The sequence below is a fragment of the Rhineura floridana genome, chromosome 6 (genome assembly GCF_030035675.1).
Source record: "Rhineura floridana isolate rRhiFlo1 chromosome 6, rRhiFlo1.hap2, whole genome shotgun sequence".
Lineage (NCBI taxonomy): Eukaryota > Metazoa > Chordata > Lepidosauria > Squamata > Rhineuridae > Rhineura > Rhineura floridana.
Window position 1 is genome coordinate 78207442 of NC_084485.1, and position 18885 is coordinate 78226326.

Consider the following 18885-nt stretch of genomic DNA (forward strand, 5'->3'; position numbering starts at 1 on the left):
TAAACCTCCTTGAACTCAGTGGGCTTTACTTCCTTCTGAGGAGACATGTATAAGACTGAGCTGTTAATAACTTTTCAAAGGCTCAGGAATGCTCCCTGCATTAATCACGATCTAGTCTTGACTTTTTCCTGTCTGATTTTTCAGCAAATTTCAGAAGAAGCGCTTTTCAAATTGTACAAGGAAGAGCTGCTCTTCGGGACCGGTTTTATTTGGGTTTTCAAGCTCATGTGCAGTAAAACCAGTTTTACACTTACGTGCGTTTCTCCTTTGAATAAACTGCTTAAAAGCCGTTTCCCAAACTTTGCTCCCACTATCCGCCACTTCATTTTTTTTTTTAAATCGGCGCTAGGCCTTTAAGGAGGAAGCTGAAATCGACGCCCCTCGGCGGCTCCTTATTAGGTCCCTCCCTCGAAGCTGCCGCGGTTGCTGTTGCTTGGGGGTGAGACTGCAGGGAAGGGAGATCGAAGAGAACGGCGGGCAGCATGACGATGATTTTCGGCTACTGGGATATTAGAGGGGTAAGTTCCTTGCCTAGAAAGGGGTAAGAAGGTGTCCCTTCGCCTTCTCGGGTCCGAGTTCCAGCCTCCGTTGCAGTTCCCCCCCCCCCAGGCGCTTAATCCTCCTCCCATTGGGGTGCCCATGGAAGTCCTCTTGCCTCTTCCGCTGGTCTCCCGAATCAGTCGTTTTTAAATCCAGGGGGAATCTCGGGCTCCTTCGCTTTGTCTCTCATTTGCACGGGGTGAGAGACGGTGCCTTTCTGCGTGCTTGCGGGACAAGAAAGAGAGGCAGAAGTTTTTCAACGGTCTTTCCTTGGAGGAGTCCTCCCACCCGCGCCGTTCCAGGCGATCGTGCTTACAAAAAGATGCGCTCAAGCGGCGGCATTGTACTGCTTGCTGCAGGAACTCTCAAGGTCTCCTGTGGATCTCTTGGGGGAGCGTCAGCTCAAGGGCGAGCGAAGTTTTAAGTTATAGTGTGAGCCTTTTGTAGACAGCGCGGGCGGGCCTACTTTGGTCCGCTTCATGAGTCTGCTGACTGCGGGGGCGGGGATGCTTGCAGGCCGCACTAAAACCCTTGAAAGTACCCGGGCAGCCGTCGCCTTTCTCTTTTAGCCCAGCGCCTCGAACCTCTTACACTTGGAGCTTGATGGTGCGCCGCGGCAAACCGGCTTGGAGCCTGCCCGGCAGCCCCTTTGTCCTGGGGAAGTTTCGGAGGTTCGCTTGCCGACTGGTTCCCACCTGTAAAGCTCTGGTTCGACCACGTCTATCTTGCCTCAGGCTGCGTACACACTCCCTTTTGCTCTTCATCCAGTGCGCTCCTGCCGCAGGTTTGGGAAACGGTGCATGGCCGTAAAATACAAGGCGTTTCCATTAGCCACACCGGAGCCTTGCGGGATCAAGGTTGAGCTGCCTTTATAAGTTGCGAAGTCTCTTTGAAGCAGAATTTTTTTAAAAAACGCACTCAGGCGGGGCGGGGTTTGACGAGTGTCGTGTGGCCCGGTTTTCAGAAGACAGAGGTGGAGGCACACTGGAACTGGCGTGACAGTGCATGTGTTTCTACCCTGTCTATCCTGTCGTTTCTTACGAAAGGTATTTTCCCAAACTACCTTTGATCCGAATTGAGAAGAATGACAAAGGCTGTGAACAAACTAGTCGCCTATAGCAAAGTGTTTCCATTGGCCACACCTGAAGGGGTAGTAGGGTTGATCTGCTGATCAGGTGTGAAATCTCTTTGAAGCTGATTTTTTTTTTAAGTGCTCAAGTGGCTCCCACCAGGTTTTACAGTAACGAGGTATGGGCTTTCTCAGAAGAGACAGGTGGAGATGCACTGGAAATGGCAGAACAGTGAGTGTGTGCACACTAGTTGCCTACAGCCACCCCTGGAGGGGCAATGGGTTGATCTGCTGATCAGTTGCAAGATCTGTTTGAAGCTGAATTTTTAAAAAATGCACTGGAGCTGCTCCCACCAGGTTTTACAGTAAAAAGGGCGGAGTTTGACTAGCATTGCGTGCTCCCCTTTTTAGAAAAGAGTGATAGAGACACACTGGAACCGCAGAACAGTGTGTCTCTACTCGTAGCTGCATTTTAAGCCAGTAATGATTTCACAGCTGATGTTATATGAAAGCAAGTGTTATGCCACATTTTCCATCACTTTCCTTACCACAAAAAGTCCAATCTTTTCGGGAAGCAGGTTTGTTGTACAAGACCTCCTTGTCAACTATATCATCTTCTTGCACTTTTAAGGCTACAGTCCCATGTACTTGGAAGTAAAATCCATGGGGTGTCATTCTGGGACTTACTTTTGAGTAAACATCTAGGATGGCACTGCAAAAAAAAAAAGAGAGGCTATACACACTCTTATATAAGCATATATGCATTAACTAAGGAGGGAGGTAACCTGTAGCCCTCCAGATATTGCTGGACTCCAACTTCCATCACCCCTAACCATCATGCTGGCTGGGGCTGATGGGTTTTGGAGTCCACCAACATTTGGAGGGCCACAGGGTCCCCATCCCTAGTTGAATGGCAGATGCCGAATCCTGCTTCTGGTGCATCCCAGGCAAAGTTGGAAAACAGCCATTTTTTTCATGGCCTTGCAATAGTATTTTACGAATTATATCAGTTGGGAATTAAAATGTGTTTATATAATTTCATCCTCATGTTTATAAAGAGTTTGGGGGACTGTATACCTTAGAATTTATGTTGGAGTATGGTATAAGGATCCCAGGTGGTGGTGGTGGTCCTCGTAGGTCTAGAGGAGAGCAGTATGTGTGTGCATTAGGCTTCAAATGAAGGCTGGAGCAGAACTGATACTAAAAAGTGTTTTTATGAAGGGTTGGTAATCATTTATGAAGGGTTGGTAATCATGAGCTGCTGACTTCTCACACTGCTATTCCTCCCCTTTTTATTTTTACAGCTTGCCCATAGCATCCGCTTGCTACTAGAATACACAGAGACCCCTTATGAAGATAAGTTTTACAGCTGTGGGGAAGGTGTGTATTGCTGAACTTTGTATGCACTGAGGCCCTTTTATTCCAATTTTAAAAGTTGCTGCTTTATTATTAACTTCCTAGCCGTGTGTAGTCTTGGCCCCATTTGTTTAGTGTCCAAAATCTTGCAACTATGTTAATATTTTACTACTCTTTGAAGGTTTGTAAAGTGCATGGGGTGGGGTGAGGCTTGTAGCAGTTATACATATGTTGTAAGAAGAGGTTATTAGAAGGTGATATTTCAGTGTTGTTATGTAATGTATGTTTATAACGTTACATAAATACTCCACTATATCTTTCTTCAAATGAAGCGAGATAGGCTACTAGATGTTATTTGGAAAAAAGATTCCTAGGAGTGTGTGTGTGTGTGTGTGTTGTGATTTTGTTCAACAGTCCAAAAGGGGCAGCATTCAACATATGAAATCTTAGCTCTTCCCCGCCCCGCCATGCCCCGCCATGCCCCGCCATGCCCCGCCATGCCCCGCCATGCCCCGCCATGCCCCGCCATGCCCCGCCATGCCCCGCCATGCCCCGCCATGCCCCGCCATGCCCCTTTTTCAGGGGAAAAATTAGGTTTATAGTTTTCTAAGTGTGTTGGTAGTGTGAGGTGTGAGATCTCAGAAACCAGAAGTGTTGGTAGCTAAGCTTGACCTCTGGTGGTCAGGGCTTGCCATAACAACCAAAAGAAGAATACAGGATTGAAATTTTACTTACTGTCAGAATATTTGAATTACCTCAGCGGGTTGGGTGGGATAACTTGAGAGCATATAGACTGGTGTAACCAAGCCATTGCAATGAGCTTTTCCAGGTGATTTTCAAAATAGGTTTTTTTTTCTGGAGTGCTATATTACAAGTCCATTCTGGTACCATTAGTATGATAGCTTATTCTCCTCAGAGCGTGAGAGAATGAGTGAGTGAGTGTGTGAGATATTTGCTGTGAAATAGCTAGGCTGCAGGGATGACAATGGTTTCTTGGTTCAAGGCTCAATGATGAGTATCCCAGCATTAGTTTGCACAGCAAGAAAATATTTAGAAATCATTTCATGACCCAAACTTTGGGGGCATGTCATCTTCGTGTGTGTCTCTGGGTTAAGAGGAATGCAGTCTATAAGCCATCACAGTTCAGTCGGTACACATTCCTTGCTTATCTTTGTCTGATGGAAATGACATGGGGATCTCTTGGTTGTGAATGCCAGATCTGATTAACAGCCTCCCTAGAAAAATCTCTCTCAATGTTTGCAGGATGATCTAAGCAAGCTAACTCAGTAAATCTTGCTGAATTGCAATTGAGCTCAGCCCCTAATAAGTTTTCTTAGAAATGCAGCCTTGACTAGAATTAGAAATGCAGCAAAATACATTTGGATTTGGGGTGGGGGTGCTTTTCTTAAAAGTCAATTGCTTTGCCTTTGTGAAGGAGAGTGGCTGAGCATTTTTTCTGTGCAGGAAGTTAAAACTTTCCCTCTTTTTCCAGCTCCTGACTATGATAAGAGTCAATGGATCAATGAAAAGGAGAAGCTGGGACTGGATTTCCCTAATGTACGTAGCTGTTTTTCTCTACCATATAACAGGTGGGAATAAGGTTCTGAAGCTTTGGTGGTAGAAGTAACTGTTGATGAACGAGTATGAATAGAGCGAAAGGGACATTAACAGTGAGTGGGAATCCCAAGGCAAGGATTTCTCCTTAGCCCACTGCTCTTTAACCTTGGGTTCCCAGATGTTCTTGGACTACAACTCCCATCATCCCTAGCCAGCTTAGACACTGGTCAGGGGATCAACAACATCTGGGGATTGAAAGTTGAAGAACACTGGCTTAAGCTGATCATTTGTTGCTTGCTTTCTAGCTTCCTTACCTAATTGATGGGAAGACCAAGCTTACACAGAGTAATGCCATTCTTCGATACATTGCACGCAAGCACAAACTCTGTGAGTAGAACTGAGCTCTTTTGGGGCATGATCAGAACCTGCTTCTAGCAGTCCAGGATTTCTCATTCCCATGTGTTGGCTCCAGGTGGAGAAACTGAGGAGGAGATTATCAGAGTCGACATGCTGGAGAATCAGGTGATGGATTTCCGCATGAGCCTTGTGATGGTCTGCTACAATCCTGATTTTGTGAGTCCACCTATCTCTGTTGGTTACATCTGCTGTTGTGTTGGGCTGGTGTGATGCTGCATGATGTCTGCAAAATGAGAGCAAGTGCACACTTTATGCAGTGAGCACTGTTGCACTGTGTACACCAGTGTCTCTTGCAGCAAATATAGAAACTGTGGAAGGTGTGTTTGCACCTTCCAATATCTGTGATTTATTTCTAGAAACCATGTGAGAGATGAAAGACCCAGATCTTTAAAGGGGTGTGTATGTGTGTATATGTGTAAGATCCACTCTTTGCATGCGTTTTCTGCAGCAAAGGTACACACAGCAACAGTGTTAGCACAAAATGTTAAGCTATGCATAGAACAGCATCTTTTTATTTTTCTTGTTGACCCCATGCATGTTATAGCGATTAATAGCGTTTGGCTTGAGGAAGGCAAAATGAATCTTATTATAACACAAGGCTGCTGTCTAGGCCATGCCAAGTAACTTCTTGTCAGTATCTTTTTTGGGGGGGGGGAAGGGCACTACTTTGGTTTTGCTGCTGTAGTTTTTCTTGGAGGCAAGGTGTCATCTTGGCTTGCTCTCTGATGGCTCTTGCATTGGCAGCATGAAATTCATATCTTGTTGGATAGAGGGAAGTTCTGCTGAATTTTAGCCATGAACACAATTTCAAAGTTTTGCTTGCCTGTTTTGCAGGAGAAACTAAAACCTGGGTACTTGGAGCAACTGCCTGGAAAGCTGAAACTGTTCTCCAAGTTCCTGGGGGACAGAAAGTGGTTTGCTGGGGACAAGGTAAGTGTGTATCCACCTTGAGGCATTTGAAGGCAGGCCTGGTCTCTCTGGTGTCTCACTTCTGAATTTCTTTCCAGATCACCTTTGTTGACTTCCTTATGTATGATGTTCTCAACCAAAACAGCATGTTTGAACCCAAGTGCCTTGATCAGTTCAAGAACCTTCAGAATTTTCTCACCCGTTTTGAGGTTAGTGTTGTCTCCTAAAGCATGCTTGCTTGCAGGTCTTCGTCTGCATCCTGTGCTTGGCTCATTAGTTTCTGGCAAGAAGCCACAGACTGATTGACTACAAGGTTCCAAACTGGCTAGAACACCCATCCAAGCTAGCACAGATAGTAATATGTGGGAAATGTTTGTCTGTTTCCTTTCTGTGCATAAAGGCTTCACGCCAGGTTCTGAAATGTGTTGCTTTGAAGCAATGTGGTGGTAATTTCCTTTTCATCCTTATTTAATATTTTTCTATGATGTGACTAGTAGCAAGGCAGTGACTGGTAGCAATTTACTAGCTCTGCTGTGAGATCTCGACGGTGTGGGTTATGAGACAGAGGGAGGCTTAACTCTGTTCTCGCCTGTCCCACACCATGTTGCAGTGAGAACTCCTTCCTACATGAAATAATGGGCTACTCCAAAGACCTCCTGGAGCATCTTCTCATGTTGTAGTAGGTGGGTCAGCCTGGAGGGAAGATACTTCCCAGCCAAACTTTGGCACCATCCAATTTCCCAAGCAGCATGGCTGGACTGCGTCCAGCTCAATAGCTGAACACTTTGGCTGCTGTTTTAGAATATCGCCTAAATGTCTGTGCTACTGTATGAGTTACAAAACTTTCTTAAGGACATCTGTGTAGAACGTGGCTGAGTGTGAGTGGAACCAGGGACTGGGGCAAGCCAACAAAAAGTAAAGATGGTTCTCATTTTTGATCTGCCATTAATGAAAACTTGAACAAAGGAACTGTTTTTTCCTTGAATGAATTAGTGCTTGCACTTTGACATGGGCAAATCAGTCCCAGTTGGGAGGGTTGTCAGTTTTCCTAATGTTTCTTTTAGTTTTTGGCTTATTGAGGTTGATTCTCTCATCTACCCATTTCCTAAAAATATCCTTTTCCTGTGTTTCCAGTCGCTGGGAAAGATTGCTGCCTACATGAGCTCTAGCCGCTTTATGAAGACTCCTGTTAATAACAAGATGGCCAAATGGGGTAACAAGAAAGAGTAGAGGAAGAAGAAAAAGATTCTTGTTGCTGTCTGATGACAAGACTTATTTTTTACCTTGACTGGAGTTGATTTAATAGACTAAAGGTAGCTTTCTGTAGAATGGTTGTTGGAAGCTTTTTTGTATTTTGAAAGCTGTAGTATCTAATAAAAGAATTCTGGAATTAGGTTGTAATCCTGCTATGCTTAATGTTCCATCATATCCTTGTTGGCTGCTAGTATCATGAGCTCTGCATGTTGTTCTGTCTCTGTTCTGACTGGTTCTGTGAACATATCTATCTGTGGAAAAAGATTCCTACTTGTTCTTAAGGTTTACATACTGTTGGCCTTCTGCTAACGTGAGGACCAGGAGCATTGTAGGGGAGGAAATCTCAAAGGGCAGACTTCCTTGACAGTTATTTTTATTTGGTTTTGCATATAAAAAAATTTCAGAGTAGCTTGATTAAACAAGATAACAATAAATTAGATAGTGTTAGCATTGCTGGAACTTAAAAATTATCTCTCATGTAATTCAAAGCCCCTTCCCGAAATATAATTGTATCAACTATATTAGCCATATCACACACAGCAGATGAAGTTAATTACCAGTATTTGGCTAATTTTTTTTTTTACATATTCCCATTGATACTCTGTGGACAAAGTCTTTCCCATTTATTTCCTTTTAACAACATTCTAATACTATTCCATATCTTTTCAAAAAAGCCCCCTTTAATCTCCACTGTTGTTTCTTGAACTGTTTTATTCATGCCCAGATTACTGTAAAATGTCTGAATTGGCAAACAATGTGCTTGAGCAAAATTTAGCCTCACACAAGTTTTTCATTTAAAAGTTTCTTGTCCTTATTGTTAGAAAGAAAAGATGTAAAGTGTGGCAACACCTCATAGAATTGGTGAAGCTCAATGATGCCCTCCACCTGAGAGCTGAAACAACTCGGTGAAATGGATGGGGGACAGATCATGTGGCTCTTTCAGTTGGCATGATGTGGCCTTACTAACTTAAAACACTCATGTGTTCTGTTTTTAAGTACAAAGCACCTATAAGGATTGCAAAGGGGCGGGAGTGGGTGGGTGGGTAGGTGTCTTCTTATATTTCTTTGCTACTCCCCCATTTTTTCCTAGAACTCCGAACCAGAAAAGGTATGGTTGGAGTAATTTCAAATCAGGCTCACTGTTCTAACAATGTTTGTTTCCCCACAAGCCACCTTTCCATTGTCCTTGCCATCACGCTTATGGTCCTTCATGCGACTTCTGCATGTTTAATTTCTAGATAGGGATCCCTTCCTTAGGGTGAGGTTGTTTGAATTGGGATTTGGCTGCAGGCTTATACATCACCTGTAGATTTTCTTCATGTCTGTTTAAATCTGTAACTGAAGGCGAGATAAGAGCACATATCCAGTGCAAAATAACACCATTTTCACAAATGTTCTTGAAAACATTCCAGAGTACTAGCTGTGCTGGTTTGCTACAGCAAACACACGCGCATCTTGGGAGACCTCAGAAACAAGGATTTATTGGACAGAAATCTGACCTAAGAAAGTTGCAACATCTAGGAGCCAGTGGGAAAACATTTCATTCTCCCAGGCACCTTGGTGGCTGATCTTGCAAGTCCACATTCTCTCATCAAAGAAAGCTAATTGGATATACTCCAACATGAAATTGTTTAGCTATCACTTAAAGTCAATGTGATTTTTTTTCTTGTGGAGTAAATCGAGAATAAAGTGTCCTCTCCCACTACTGTATTAATTGCTCATAACACAAACTTCCTGCTATACACATTTACTTCTGTGCTAATTGGTCATAGTCCTTATCTTGCATACATTTGAGCTTTACATTGAAATGTTGCTGAAGGTAACTTTTTGCATTTCATGCACACAGCTGTAGAGGGAAATATCTGCCAACAGAGGATGATGTTTCATGTTCTTGAAAAACAAATGGATTTGAACAGGACAGCCATTGACTTGCAGTGATGATCTTTGAGAAGATAGTTATGGGATGGTTAAAAACAGCAATAGAAGGTTACTTTGGTGGATAATTCTGTTAAGAGAAGCAAGGAGGGAAGAGTTATCAGTATCAATACTGGATAACCTCTAATCATTACTTTTATCACACTTACAGCCCTCTAAGAAGTTCAAGGTCATTTACCAGGTTTTCCTACATGTTCTGCACAGCAATTTTGTAATGGTTGAGGTTAGTAACAGGGACTTACCCAAGGCTGCCCTATAAGCTTTATCCAGGAGTGGAGAATTTGAATCCTGGTATAGTTCAGCTGTCATACCCATGGGAGAAAGTTAATGATATTCTGAAAAGTGCTTCCTATCAGATTGGGGTAGGGGGGATAGTATAACTAAGAGGTGCACAGTTGGCATTGTCTGAAGTTTAGTCTGGGTGCAGGGCTCAGTCTTTAAACACAAAGAAGGGAAACAAATTTGATGTGAGAAAAAAATGTCCACTAATTACTGATGTTACTGGAGTTATCCAATAGGTGTCTGTACTAGTGGCATAACTTTGTAGATTACACACTTCCATGTTTATGAATGAAGTATGGGGCTCACATTTTTCAGTAGTAATCTGTTGTGGATTAAAGGCTGGGGCGGGAGGGGATATGTTTTCCACAATGGAAGAATGCCCCTAAAGAAATTACTGCCAGCTGTATATTTTTGTACTCTGTTGAGCTGAGAGTTGCTTAGCATCACTAGAAGCCTCAGGGTTGAGTCAGCCTCTCATGGCTTTTCACATGGTAACAATAATTCTTTTGTAGCTGTCTAATCAGGAGAGACCTTAACTGCCGCATCTTCACACATACCTGTATGCATGATTCAAGTCATCTTGGGGCTAAAGGTTATTTATATGATCCTGTCCTTTAAAAAGTTATTTGCTCCTATACACTTGTTACCATGAAAAGAGGGAAATTACTATGGGGAATGAGTTGGTTTTCAGTGGATAAATCAATTAAAATAAGCAACCAACAGTAAGAACATAAGAAGGGCCTGTTCCATCAGGCCAGTCACCCATCTAGTCTAGCGGCCAGCCCAGCTTTCTATGGGAAGCACACAAGCAGGGCGTGAGTGCACTAGCACTCTCCCCTCCTGTGGTTTAACTAAATACATTTCCTCTTGGAAGCCACTCTCTGTAATACTACTTTTCTGACTGATGTGAATAAAAATTGTATTGTGGGAAGGATGTGGTGCCTCAGATATTCAGTTGGTATAGGTCTTAAAGGTAAAGGCAGCTTAGTATATACAAGTGGATCACTAACCTCTTCATCAGCTTCCTGCTGGGCTTGAACAGTAAGATGCTGGTGAAGGAAGGCAGTCAGCCATGTCTACCCTACCCTCTTGAATTATGCACCCCTGTTGTTCCTACATTTGTCTGCACAATGAGAAACTGAGGCAAAGGAAGACTGAACAGACTGTGCAAGATTGATTGATTGAATTTTTTATCTACGTTCATAGACCAAACTGGACTGTGCAAGAATACCCTGGCAGCGTGACACACTATCCAGTCAAATGTCTCCTATAGGAGGTGTGGGGTGTGTTCAGCCCAAGGGCTGCATTCCCTTGTGAGCAACCATCTGGGGACTGCCCACCAGTGGTAGGCTGGGCCAGAGGCAAATGTGGGTGGAGCAACAGGTGAGTTTCTGAACAATGAAAACAGTCTCTGACAATTGAAGTCAGATTTCTACATACGCCCACACAGACCTCTCAATGCTCTGTCCAGGCAAGCAAGCAAAGGGCTTTAGCACAGTTTAAGGGCACATCTCAGCCAGGCAGGATCAGTGAGGGCTGTGGCCTGGAGATAGGGAGTGTAGCCTGGGAAGAGGAAGAGCCAGACAGAGGGGCCTGAAACAGCTAGAACTAGGTATTTTGGAACCCAGGGCAAATGACCTGAAATGTGCCCCTAAGCCAATTCTGTTTTTTAAGATGTAAAAAAATTAACAGTTGTAATAAAATAAAATAAAATGGACAGGTACATATAATTTTATGTATTTATTCTAATATCTACTGCAGATCAAGAAAGGTACTACTAGGGCCAAGAGAATGCCTGTGTGGGTCATGAGCAGAGTCAAAGAAGCTATTGGAGGCAAGAAGGCTTCCTTTAGAAAATGTCCAAATGATGAGAACAAATCTATGGTACAACCACATTTGGAATACTGTGTAGAGTTCTGGTCACCTCCCCTCAACAAGGATACTGTACAGTTGGAAAAGGTTCAGAAGAAGGCAACCCAAATGATGAAGGTGATGGAGCAACTCCTGTATGAGGAAAGACAGCAGCATTTGGGGCTTTTTAGTTTAGAGTGAATACAAGGAGATATGAGAGGTGTATAAAATTATGCATGGTGTGAAGAAAATGGATAGAGAAAAGTTTTTCTTCCTTTCTCATAATGTTGGAAGATTCAGGACAGGCAAAAAAAAGTACTACTTCACACAGTGCAGAGTTAGACTATGGAATGCACTCCCACAAGAGGTAGTGTTGGCCACCAACTTGGATGGCTTTAAAAGAGGATTAGACAAATTCATGGAGGAGATAGCCATCATGGCTAATAGCTGTTGATAGCTATGTTCTACCTCCAATGTCAGAGGGAGTATGCTTCCAAACACCAGCTGCTGGGAATCGCAAGTGCGGAGAGTAGTGTTGCATTCAGGTCCTACTTTGGGGCTGGGCCATTTGGTTGGCCACTGAGAATAGAATGCTAGACTAGATAGGCCATTGGCCTGATCTAGCAGGGTGTCCTGTTGTTAATTGTGGTAACATTAGAACCACATTAAATCAGGAACATGAAAAAATCCATAATTATTCTAATGTTTATTACACAGAGTTTCTTTGGAGCCATTTTGTATTAGTAACTATTTTTTTTAAAATAGTGAATTTAGTGTCAGCCTTAGAAACTGCCAGCGAGTTATCTACACCGTATAGCAACAGAACTGAAAGAAAGACAAGACCCAAATCAAGCACATATAGGACTGTGAGTTTACTAGAAATAATGTGTGTATATGCAAATGTGTGTTGCATTGGCTTTACTTTGTCACAAACATTCTCACTACACATGCATGCTGAGAGCAGAGCAGCAATCATTGCAACTATATCTCACACCTCCTACCCAGTTCCCAAAATGTCCACCTGGTTGCCGCCAACCTGAATTCACACATTATTTTTGTTGCAACTGTGTCTCACCCCCCTCCCCATTCAGTAATACCCATTATCAGTGAACTCACATAACACATTAATAAAATAAATACATGCTATTTTTGTAAATAATGTGCACATGTATATTGCGCACACATGATTAATCATGATTTTGGTGCCCCCCTTGAATCAGACACCCAGGCCAAAGGCCCTGCTCGCTCCATGGAAGTTTTGGCTCTGGCCTGGAGGGCCACATTTGTCCCCTGCCCTACAGCAGTTCTCTTGTCACAAGATAGGTGGGAGTGTTGTTTTTGGAGGACAGCTTACCGCCAGTCTTGCTCTAACTTCTGAAAGTGTGAAAAACACTCTTGTCCATTCTTCTGGGCAAACTGCTTTCAGCTCTTCCTTGCTGAATGACAGAAGCTGCCTTCCATTAAGGATGCTAAGGGACTTAACTGTGCTGTTGAAATATGAAAAAAGAGGGAAAAGTGAGAGAAAATATCAATGCAAGAATGCAAAAAATGGTGTAAGTCTGATACATTCCCAAAGAAAAGAACACAGTACTTCTCTTTTAAGCCTGTGCCGATCAGAAGGTAGACTGAACCCAACATTATGATCCTCTTCATTGAAAATCACATTTTAGAGTATAGCATTTTTGGGAAAATCTCTGAAGCTAGAGGGAGGCAGAGTAGAGCTGACCACTGGGAACATAGGAAGCTGCCTTTTACTGAGTCCAACCACTGGTCCATCTAGCTCAGTAATGTCCACACTGACTGGCAGTGGCTCTCCAGGGTTTGAGGCAGGGGTCTCCCAGCCCTACGTGGAGATGCCATGGACTGAACCTGGGATCTTCTCCATGCAAAGAAGATGCTCTACCACTGACCATGGGGTTCATTGCTGTGCGTAGCCACTCATTCGTTGAGTGTGACTTTCTAGTCCTCCAGACCATCTATTATCACCAATTTCTCCCTGATCTGTTCTTTTTTAAAAATCTTCATGTTCTTTGTGTGTAGAACATACTGTACAAGCTAAGCAAGTGTGGGCACACTTTTGCTTATTTTGGACCTCAGCATTTGAGTTACCTTGACACAGAGTTTGGATTATTGTTCAGTGCACAGCACACATGGTCCTGGTGATAAGGTATGCAGGAATGACACCTGTGAATAGTCCAGTATCTCTCCCCTTCCTTTGTTTCCCAAAGGAGTAATAACCAGAGAATCTCTGGAACTGACAATGGGTCACAGAACATAATAGTTAGTGGGTCATGCCATCAGGCTTTAGTGATCTTCATCCCTTAAGTTAATATGGGAAGGTCAGTATCTTTGGAGGCACTCTGCAAAGCTGTGAATCAGAAGTACAGCACCTGGGTAAGAGTTGTTTGGTGGGGTAAGATTTCTTGGGCTAGTTATTAAAGTGACACCTACATCTTGGAGAAGCCTTTTGTCCTGAGCCAAAGTGCGACTTCTGCTGGTGTAGAACTTGGGTGGAGGTCAGTGAAGCCTGTTGAGACCTGAATATAGAGACACCCACCAGGAGAAAGATATTTAATAGCAAATGATGACACTACTGTACAACTCTTCTGCTCCAGCACACAACTAACGGCTTACATTCTGAACAGCTGAATGACTGCAAGTATTGGTAATTAAGTTTCTTGTTAGCTCTCACAGCCAAACTAGGCATGAGATGTGCCCTCGCATAGCTGATTAAAAAGAAAAAAGCTGTTGCATGGGGAGGACAGCTTTAAATCTCATTTCTCTGCCATGGTCCTGATTGGAATCCATCACCATCAGCACAAATGGGAGCTTTCCTGCCATAGTGAATAGCAGGGTTGAAGGGAGGTTGAGCAGGGCTATGAAGTGGCTTTCACTCCCCCCCACCAGCATTTTTTGAAAGTTAACTTTTCAAGGGCAAACTACATCATGAACATCTCTATTTTGGCCCTCACTGGGGGATGGGAGGCCCCAACCTGACTGGGACCATGGCTTGAATCTAGAGCCTAGAATCAGTATACACCAAACTAATTGCTAACGAGCTAGTTGCTTCTAATGTTGGAAGGTTTGGACCTACTGTTCTAGTAGTTGATTGCCACATTCATGTCTATGCATATCCCAGTGTTTGATACAAATGCACAATTCAGCAGCCAGAAATTATTTAATAGACTCCTAGTCAGCCTTTGAAAAGTGTAAACATTTTTCCTTAGAGAAATTCAAAGTAGGATCAAAACAATTTAAAACAAAATATATTTCAAAAATCAAAATTAAATATAACAAAACAATGATTCCAGCCAGTAATCCCATCCAAAATATAAGACCTTCACTCATAGCCAAAAAGAATATGCAGCACCCCCCCCAAATTAAAAGTATAGTGAAATAAAAACATCTTTGGTGCCCACCTAAAAGACAAGATGGAAGTCGCTGATTGTACCTGCCAGTGAAGGGAGTTCCATAAATAAGGGTCTGTCTCTCATGACTACCAATCTAACTAATGGGCATGGAAGCAGGGCCTCTCTAGTGGATCTTAATGCTTGGGCATTTCATTTAATTATTCCATCACACCCATCAAGTTTCTAGCCCTTAGATTTGTGGGCAGTGCCTACTACAATCTCAGAAGCTGGTCTGGGAAAAAGACAGTGTTCAGGTGCCAAGGTTTCAGTTAGGGGTGCACATCAGATTTGGATAAATCCCAAGCCAATGTAGGTGCCTTGGAGGTGACGTGGGATCTGTACAAGGCTACTCTAATTGAAACAGGAGCCCCTGACATGCTGTAGGGTGCCTTGGCGATCCAGACATTTAAAAAGTCTGACCAAAAAAAGTGAAACTATGGGCAGTATCCAACAAACGCATCCTGTCAGCATAAGGATTTCTGCTTGCGCAACAGGACTTCATCCCTTCCTTCACCTTGTGTGCCATGCACCCTCCTCAAACCTGCTCTGGAGGGTAAAAGGAACTCCTAGAAGATTTAGGGGGCATGGAGCAGGAGAGGGGAGTCCCAGTGTGCAAATGAAAATCCTTGTGCTGACAGGACACATCCCCTAGCGCTCCTTTGGATACAATCCATTATTTTTATTTATACTGTATAAGCACAATGCCAGGGTACGTGGGTGGGTAGGTAGCAGAGGGAGCTGGTTTGCAAAACCAAAACTTACATCTCTAGCCTCTGGATCAGGAGGGGAAGGGGAGCTTTTTCACAACTGACATCCCTAGCTTTTACTCAGAGGGAATGATTCTACTAACACCCTTCAATTCTAGTGCTTTGGGGAAGGAAGCAGGCTTGAAAGAGTGAAATATATGTCTCTAAGCTGGGATGGGGAGAGTGAGCTTTTTTGTGACTAGCAGGACTAGCTTGTAATTAGAGAGAATTATTTTATCTAGATCTTTCCACCTCTAAATCAATTTTAAAAGTGCCTAGCACACCTATTTGTCTACAGTTTGGCAGGTTTGTTATTCAGGGGCGCTTCTTATGTCTGCAATTTCCAAACCAGTTGTCCACAAAATATTAAGGGAGATGAAGTGATTCCATTAAAATGAATCCATTCATCCTATATCTGTAATGCAGGAGTGGGAAATCTTTTTAGCTTGGTGGGCAGATTTTTTTCTCCCCCATTCCCTTGGATCAATTTTGACAAGTGGGTGGGACAAACCACCTGTCAATCATTTATTATCTTAATGACTTCATGTGATTGACACAGGTCAAACAATGTTCCTTGCACAGTGCTTCCCAAATGCCTAATAACCAGCTGGTGTTTGGGAAGTGCTACACAAAGTGCTTGGACAGCCCTGGGCTTGGCACTTCCGAAGTGCCGAGCATAGGACTGGCAAAGTGCTTTGGGCAGTGGCTTCCAAGTGACAACCAGCTGGCTGTTGGGTGCTTGGGAAGCACTATGCAATGGGACTTTGAAGGCACTGTTAATTGGCAGTGGTTGCAAAGCCTCTTTTGACCAAGCCATGCCTTTATCTGCCCCACATATGACATCAGGTGTAGGATAGATGAATGTGGCTTGCCTGAAATAGCTTCATGGGCCAAATAGGGTGGCCTGGTGGGCCTGATTATGCACATGGACAAGAAGTTCCCCATCCTTGCTGTAATGCCTGCCCTTGTGGAAAAACTACTGCAGCTATCCTTTTGAAATTTGGCAGGATTCATACCTGCGGAAGGGGTGACCTTGTCTGAAAATTTCATCCAAATCCCTCTCCCCGCCAAAGTTAGATGTTCCTTAAAAAATAAATCACATTTCAGAGATCTTCACAAGCATCTGTGGACTTATCTGGCTGAAAACTTGCAGGTTGTGTCTACTGCGGAGGAGCTAGTATGCCTGCATATTTCATCCACTTCTGTCCAAAGGAAAAAAGTTGCTGCCTTTTTTTTATGTCCCAGTAGTGAAGTGGGGGGTGGGGAGAGAAATGAAGTGGAGGGAGGTGCATAGACAGCTGGCTCCCAACAGTACAAGCAAAGGTACCTAACTTTCCTCTGGAACATTTTCCATATTTCTGGTTTTGAAGGGTGGGCAACTGCCTCCTGCGTATGCTCAAATGTTATGTAGAGGAGAAGTATTTACAAGTATTTTACCAACTCATTGCATCATGTCTCTGTGCCTCTGCAATACCACCTGGTGCAGTAAAGAATTGTACCTACTTGTTCTCTATTGTTCCCATTAGGTGTCTTCTGATCCATGGGCTCCAGGATATTGTTAGGGATATAACCAGTCTCCCCTACAGTATTTCTAGCAAGCCACCATTTTTTCCGTTGGTCCAAAACCTAAACAAAGGAGAGGCATGATTGCTCCAAACACTGCACCCTATTACAATGGAATACTGTCTCAGAAATCAGAACTCCAGCTTCTAGTGAGATATCAGTAATGTTAGTACAAGCCCAGGAATATCTGCTTAACCTCCAAGTTCCATAATGCATGACAGTAAACCAGCCTCTGCCAATCTGGTGTTCTCCAGATGTTTTGGACTACAACTCCAATCAGCCCTAGATAGCAAGGCTATGCTGGCTGGGACTGATGGGTGTTCTAGTCCAAACCACCTGAAGAGCACCAGCTTGGCGAAGGCTGCAGTAAATATTAAGAAAACATTAAGAGCAATGCAACAATGGAATAAACTCTTTGAAACAATGTATCATTTGAGACAATAACAAAAGGTTGGACAGACTCCTTTCTTTGGGTAGGAGAGGTTCTATCTCAGAGGAAGGGCTAGTAATCTACTGAGTACCTTCCTACTCAAGAGTTTATGATGATAATCTACAGCAAAGGTGATTTCTTGACAGTGACCAATATCCAAAATCTTTAATCTTCAGTATGTCTTTGCTGATCTTTTTAGGTTGTACAAAATAGCTGAATGGAAATTATGAAGTACTATCCCTTGTTCTGTAACTCTTGATCCTCCTGTTACCATTTTCTGTCACCTTCTTTTTTGACCTTAGCTTTTTAATGCCAGCCAAGATCAAAGTACCAAATTTCTGTCCATTCCCCTCCCTGAATTGCCCTAGTGGAGTGGACAGCAACGTAGTGGACACCTGTGATTGCTTGGAGTGTGCATGTGTGTAAATAAACAACAGGAGGCTTGCTGACCCATACAGAAGAAATAGGAAAGTGCTCTTCTTACCAGGAGGTTAGTTTGCTGAAAGTAAGGAGCATCTGTCTTACCTCTAGTAGATCTCCTTTCATTACTGCGAGCTCCTTCGAGTTTCTTGCATGGAACTCATACATTGCTTGCATAAGCTGGGGAGGATCAGGTGCCCTGAAAAAGAGATAAGATCACCATTGAGAACAAGAGGACAGAAAATGGGAAGCCTGCTGCTGTAAGACAAACAATATGCACATATTCACATACATATATATGGCTGGTGACATCATTTTCTGATTAATTATAGGGAAAAACAAGGGGACTCAAAATTGTGGGGATATAGACTCGTGAGACTAACACAGTAACTACAACTAAAAGCAGTTAGAAACTCTCAACATAAGCAGAAATGAAGATGAGGACATAGAGAATGCTTGGGCAATATTTTTAAATATAGAATTGATGGACACAAGTCTGCAATGGCAAATATGCTTAAGTTATAGATTTCAGCAGTAATTTGATTAGCTAGGAAATTTTATAAGCACAACCTTAATTTACATCTAGGTTAAAGTGATAAAATGAGGAATCATACAGAGGGGGCATGTGTACTGGCTTGAGAGAACCCTGTCTGGAACAGAGAAGGTAAGGAGCTGAGTGAAAGGCTGCCACTAAGGGGGTTAAATAAAAATCAAGGGAGCCAATCAGAAAAGGATAACCCCAAATTGGAAGGAGACAGAGAAAAAGAATAAAGGTGATGGAAGAGTGGAAAAGTAGAAACAGACAAGAAAACCCTACCTAGGTGTGACAAGCTGGAAAGAAGGATCTGGTCCTAGATGCATGAGAACCAATGGGGGGAATCCAACAACATCCCCCTCATCTGTGCAAGAATTTATGTTTGTGCAATGAGACATTTGTTCCTCTCCTCTCCCCATGCATGTCCTGCACCCTCCCCAAATCTACTCTGGAGGGTTGGGGAACCCCTAGAACAGATTTAGGGGGCATGTAAGGAAAGGAGGGGAAGTCCCGTTGCTCAAGCAAAAATGCTTGTGCTGATGGGACCGTGACTTAGCACTGCTTTGCAGATGACCCAATATCTTTGTATGTTATTCTTTTGTGTGCTTTTC

At 43.2% G+C, this 18885-nt stretch overlaps 2 protein-coding genes across 7 annotated transcripts in view; one reads left to right on the top strand and one right to left on the bottom strand.

Moving 5' to 3' along the window:
- The first annotated feature begins 401 nt into the window (after window positions 1–401).
- Window positions 402–7241, top strand: LOC133387561 (glutathione S-transferase Mu 1-like). Its single transcript, XM_061632591.1, has 8 exons — window positions 402–518; window positions 2914–2989; window positions 4458–4522; window positions 4828–4909; window positions 4995–5095; window positions 5774–5869; window positions 5947–6057; window positions 6983–7241. The coding sequence occupies exons 1-8, from the start codon at window positions 483–485 to the stop codon at window positions 7076–7078; spliced, it is 663 nt and encodes a 220-aa protein (XP_061488575.1). The 5' UTR covers window positions 402–482; the 3' UTR covers window positions 7079–7241.
- Window positions 7242–7466: 225 nt separating this feature from the next.
- Window positions 7467–18885, bottom strand: part of EPS8L3 (EPS8 signaling adaptor L3) — a 190032-nt gene continuing 178613 nt past the window's right edge. For 5 of the 6 annotated variants that reach the window (XM_061632585.1, XM_061632586.1, XM_061632587.1 and 2 more), the window contains 4 exons: window positions 17845–17938; window positions 16830–16952; window positions 13622–13707; window positions 12256–12657 (listed from right to left, as the gene is read on the bottom strand). In XM_061632585.1, the coding sequence (XP_061488569.1) occupies window positions 12483–12657; window positions 13622–13707; window positions 16830–16952; window positions 17845–17938 (478 nt within the window). In that variant the 3' untranslated portion in view covers window positions 12256–12482. Of the gene's footprint in view, window positions 9108–12255; window positions 12658–13621; window positions 13708–16829; window positions 16953–17844; window positions 17939–18885 lie in introns of those variants that run through there. The other variant, XM_061632590.1, reaches the window with a different exon arrangement.